General features: G+C 51.6%; 1 protein-coding gene across 1 annotated transcript; it reads right to left on the reverse strand.

The window, feature by feature from the left end:
- Nucleotides 1-356: 356 nt before the first annotated feature.
- Nucleotides 357-2,893, reverse strand: Ran (RAN, member RAS oncogene family). Its single transcript, XM_026408037.2, has 7 exons — nucleotides 2,789-2,893; nucleotides 2,570-2,615; nucleotides 2,399-2,483; nucleotides 2,207-2,332; nucleotides 1,179-1,366; nucleotides 847-1,017; nucleotides 357-753 (listed from the first exon to the last, which is right to left on the reverse strand). Exons 2-7 carry the CDS (start codon nucleotides 2,603-2,605, stop codon nucleotides 709-711), a joined length of 651 nt encoding a protein of 216 aa, XP_026263822.1. The 5' UTR covers nucleotides 2,606-2,615; nucleotides 2,789-2,893; the 3' UTR covers nucleotides 357-708.
- Between the last annotated feature and the right edge of the window lie 2,420 nt (nucleotides 2,894-5,313).

Consider the following 5,313-nt stretch of genomic DNA (forward strand, 5'->3'; position numbering starts at 1 on the left):
GGGGGTCAGTCACCTTTGCCATCAAGTAAAAGCAACCACCACCTTTTAAAATGTCTATTATCTTTATGCTGACAGGTCTCCTGAGGTCTGAAGTTTTTCCCCAAGTGACCTTGTCTGGCCAGGACGAAGATGGGGCAGACATTGTGCTAGCCCAACTGAACCATCACTATTTACACCTCAATTCCTGACCAGTCACATCCAGTTTGTGTGATATGAATCAAACAGGCATAAAGGCAGACACAAAGATTTTAAGTTAAGTCACACAGCAATGACACTTTAAGAACTAAGATGGCACAAGCTGCCCTACTCTACTGGTTCTGAGTGCTTATAAACAAGGGAGGAATTCACTTGCTTAGATATTTGAAATACAACTTTATTCTGATTCTAAACGAAAAGGAATGGGAATGACAGTAACAAACAAGATTCACCACTGAATATTGTGATGTGACTGTAGCAGTCATATTCAAAACTCAAGAAGGAAACAACTGCGTTCCAAACAGCTAAATATGCAGGTCCAAAAAATGAAGGTATTTTTTTTAACTGCCACATTCGCTCCGAAGCCCATTCATCTCCTTCAGCATTCCACAAATGAAGCACATGTCTGCTTAGCTAGATTTTAGTAAAGTGGCACACACGCGGCACCGCTGACGTCACAGGACAGTTGCCTATAAAACTAGACTTCTGACGCCGGGCTCCAGCTTCATCTTCTCACAGGTCATCATCCTCATCTGGTAGAGCAGTTGTCTGAGCAACCTAGAGAAGAAATGGAGAAATCAAAACATTCCAGATTAAAACTGTCAGGATCCAAAAGAAATCTAAGCATTAGCCACAATAACAACAAGATACCTCTAAATCGTGCTCGTACTGCGCCGCCAAAGCAGGGTCCATGACAACCTCTGGTGGGGCAAGAGCAGGCATGGCAACAAACTCCAAGTTAGGGTCTCCAATGAGCTTTCTAGCGAGCCAGAGGAAAGGCTTTTCAAAGTTGTAGTTACTTTTGGCTGAGATGTCATAGTACTATTTAAAACAAAGAAGAAACTTTTAAGAAACTCACCACTGAAACAATGCTCATTCATCCTGAGAACATCCAAGCTAACATTCTTTCACCCATAGTAATACAACCGTCAACTCCTCCAATCTTATCTAACTTGTAACTCTGTAAGTTGGCGCTAATATACCTGAAGATTCTTCTTTCGGTGGAAGACAATAGACTTTGCCTTCACTTTCCTGTCCTTAATGTCCACTTTGTTGCCACACAATACGATGGGGATGTTTTCACACACTCGTACCAGATCTCTATGCCAGTTAGGCACGTTCTTGTAAGTAACTCTTGATGTCACATCAAACATTATAATGGCACACTGGGCTGAAAAACATTTATGGCAATCAACACAATCCTAGTTTACCACACAAGCATGGAAGAACCACAAGACTAAAGTTCAATTAATTTTCATCAGCTCTGGGTTATCCCTATACACTCGATTTAAAAATCCCTTCTTCCAATGCTAAAAATGTAAATTTTAAGACACAATATTGATTAAAATACTTCTTTATAAGAAAACATGAAAGACCAGCTTATCCAAACCATTCTTCTATTTCCCCCTAAACACTTTGGGGATGATATACCTCATCCGCAAAACGTATCAAAAGCAATTAGTGCTCGATCAGCACCGAGATCTGCCCGCCTTATTCTGAGAATAGGACCTAGAAGTACACTCTCAAAAGGTCCTTAAGGGGCTGGATGTACTAGAGAACATCACGCTTTTGTTTCAAACACCCCAGGTCAGGCGGTCCGCTGACTCGCGGGGAGGCCGCAAGGCTTCCTAGACAAGGAACTGCAGGATGTCTACGCTGAAGCAGTTCCTCGGCCCTGAGGGGAACGTTCTGTGTCTATCTGCTCATGCACAAGGAAGGGAAGACATAGAAGGACCCCACCACATTTTCATCAGGGCAGAGAAATTCCAAAAGATACTTTTTAGCTGATGCCACAGTAGATCTTATAACAGCCACTCCAGTTTCAAAATCGAGCACTAGGGAGCCACATGCAAAACTTGGTGCAGACAGACCCCGGCTCCTCCGCACCGGGGCTACGGGGAAGGCCCCACAGAACCCGGGCAGCGCCTCGGGCGCAGGGCTGCTGCCGCCCGCCCCGCCGTGAGCATGACACAGCACGCGCCAGCGCCCGGCCCGCACGCGCGCGGCCCACCTTGGATGTAGTAGCCGTCTCGCAGGCCGCCGAACTTCTCCTGGCCCGCCGTGTCCCAGACGTTGAACTTGATGGGCCCTCTGTTGGTGTGGAACACGAGCGGATGGACCTCCACGCCCAGGGTGGCTGCAAGGCAGGGCGGTCAGCGCGCGCTCCGGGCAGGCCGCCCCGCTCCCCGCGCGCGGCACCTACCTACGTACTTCTTCTCGAACTCGCCGGTCAGGTGGCGTTTCACGAACGTCGTCTTCCCGGTGCCGCCGTCGCCCACCAACACGAGCTGCGGAGACACGCGCGTGAGCCCCGCCCCGCCCCACCCCGCCCCCCGGGCCTGGGCGCCGCGGGTCTCGGCCGGCCGGTACACACCTTGAACTGCACCTGCGGCTCCCCCTGCGCGGCCATCGCGGCGATCCTGCGGACAGCGGCACGTGGCCTTACAAAGGCGGCGGGGGCCGCGGCGGGCCCGGGGCCCACGGAGGCCCGGCCCGCCGCCCCAACGCCCCGCCGCGCCTCCCCGCCCGCCGCCGCCGCACCCCGGCCCGCCCGGCCCGTAGCCCGCCGCCCCGCACCCGGCCCCGCCGCTACCTTCCAGAAGCGTCTCCGCGCCCGTCCGACTGAGGCTGGAAAGATGGCGGAAGCGCGATTCAAATGCCGGAGACGCAGCCGACGCCGAGCGGAGGGCGGGGCCTCGCGGGGCGGGGCAACGGCGCCGCGCCCAATCACGCGGCTCGCGCGCGCGCACGCACGCACGCACGTACGCAGCACCCGGCTCAAGCGGTCGACGCTGCCGGCTAGCGCTCAAGCGGCTGTGGGTCACGTGGAGGGGCTGAGGCAGGCGCGCACGCGCGCGCGGTGCCGCGCCCGCCGGCTTGGAGGGCGGGCTCTCGGCACGCATGCGCCGACGGCGGGTGGGGCGCCCTGCTTCCGCTGGTCACGCGGGAGGCGGCCAGGCTGCGCGGGAAAGACCGGTGGGCGGGTGCTCTGGAGTCCTGGCTGTCCCGGTGCACTCTCAGGCCCCAGCCGCCGCGCCGTGTCCCCGGACGCTCCGTGGGCGAGCCGGGATAAGAATGAATGAGTACTTCTATCCTGCTCGCGGCCCACCGCTGCCTCCGCCTGGGCGGTGCCGGCTCGCCGCGCCCTGGGCGGAGGCGGCCTACCGCGTCCGGCGGGCCGGCCAGGATCGTCTTGCTCCCCAGCAGGGCGGTGGCCCGATTCCAGAGCTGCAGGCATTGTCCAAGACCTGATGCTGCAGCCATCCGTGCGCACTGGCCACCCCACCCCGGCCTCGGGTTCCCATGGTTCAGGAGATGCCCTGGTGTTAAATTCGCGCGCATCCAGTGACCGCCCTCCCCGCCGCCTGGCCTTTAAAAGGCAGGCAGGCCACGTGTTAACAAGGCTCAGTAGATCCCGAAAGGGCAATGTGGAGAAAAGCAATCACTAAAGGACGCGATGCTGGCTTTATGTACTTCAACACTATTATGTAATCCTACAGAGAGGTTTTACATGTAATATAATGCCATTTGCGCGCAAATGTGTGTGTGTATGTATGTGTATATATATGTACACACACATATAGATGCAAACAATTACATTAGTTTTCGGGCTATGTGTGCGTAATTTTTTTGGCTGCAAGGGTATAGACCATATCCAAGAGAATAGAAAGAAATGGGATGGGATGGGGAGAGATCAAAAAACACTCAATTTTACCTTAAGTTATATTTCTTGTTTTCCAGAAGTAACTGAAGCAAAAATTTACACTTGCCACTGTGTGCTTCTGGGTGGAAGAGTACCAGGGGCACCCTGCCACACAAGTCATGGAAAATAGGTCAAGCCAGGAGCTCTAGTACCCATCCTGTTACATGGTGCTCCCAGGTGGCTGGTTTGTTAGCTGCACCGTCCCTTACTTGCCCAAGAAGAATTTGCAAAGGTCGTCATCATAGAGGTAAGAGAAACAGGAAAGCACTCAATGAGATAGGCATAAGGGATGTTGCCTGCACTACCATCCAAGCGCCTGTGAGCCTAGACATCATGGCTTGGCAGTTTACATAGATACTTGCCTTTGCAAAGTGGATTGCTAACCTATGCTTAACTTGCAGTTTATCAGAATTGCAGCCACTGAGTATGTGCAGGACCCTGAGCCCAATCCCCAGCACCAAAACAAAAGCAAAAACCCCCATCTAAACACAGGTTTGTGCAGACTTGGAAAAAAAGGTGCAAAAGTAGTAGAAGAAATTTCAGCTTATCCTTCTGATTTCCCCTAATGTTAGAATGACTTGATGTTTTCATTTGTCTTTACCATTCCCGCCCTTCTTGAAATATATGTATATAGGTATGATTTTAAAAAATCATGTCTGTGTATATGTATGATTTTTCTTCTGAAATATTTTACAGTGCAGAATGCCCCTTAATGTGTATTTCTTAAAACCAAGAACATTCTGCTACATAGCCATGTGCATTAATCAAAATATTTTTTTAAAGAAATCAGAAGATGGACATTGTTATAACTGTTATCTAATGGGCAGATCTAACTTGCCCGTAGTGTCACTTTTATCTGGTCTGGGATCCAACCCAGGCTACCTGTTCCTTTTAATTGTCAGGTCCCCTTAGTTTCTTTCTATGTGGAACTGTCTTTCATGATCTTGACACTTGGGTGGAGTACAGGGTGGGCCCATTCTTCTGTGGAATACCTCCACTACAGCTTGGATCTGGAGTGTCCTCCAAAGGTCATGTGTTAAAGGCTTGGTCCTTAGTGTTATGGGAGACAGTGCAAGCTTTAAGAGGGAGAGCCTAGTTAGTGGGTGTTAGGTCATTGGGGGGCACCCTTGAAGAGATTAGTGGGACCCCAGCCCCTTTTCCTTTTTCAGTTTTGTTTCCTGGCCATGAAGTTAATGGGTTTTATTAAAAATACTGAGGTGCCATAAGAAATTGGGCATGAGCTGGAAAGTGGGTGGGCAAGGCATTTACTCCTGTCAAAAGGTGTTCGAGGGGAACCTGACTAGTAAGCATGTCTGGGTGGCCATATCCTGATTAGGGGAGCTCAGTGATACAAGCTATGCGACTAGCTAATTTTAAAACTGGGGCGGGAAAGGGGATTAGATCCATTAAGGCTC

This window comes from Urocitellus parryii, chromosome 3, assembly GCF_045843805.1.
Source record: "Urocitellus parryii isolate mUroPar1 chromosome 3, mUroPar1.hap1, whole genome shotgun sequence".
Classification (NCBI taxonomy): domain Eukaryota; kingdom Metazoa; phylum Chordata; class Mammalia; order Rodentia; family Sciuridae; genus Urocitellus; species Urocitellus parryii.

Excerpts from the sequence above, each read along its gene's own strand:
- Ran (XM_026408037.2), bottom strand. The coding sequence starts at position 2,605 with ATGGCCGCGCAGGGGGAGCCGCAGGTGCAGTTCAAG. Across the intron at positions 1,367-2,206 it reads AGACGGCTACTACATCCAAG|CCCAGTGTGCCATTATAATG; the intron begins GTGGGCCGCGCG and ends AATGTTTTTCAG. Across the intron at positions 754-846 it reads AGTACGAGCACGATTTAGAG|GTTGCTCAGACAACTGCTCT; the intron begins GTATCTTGTTGT and ends TTTCTTCTCTAG.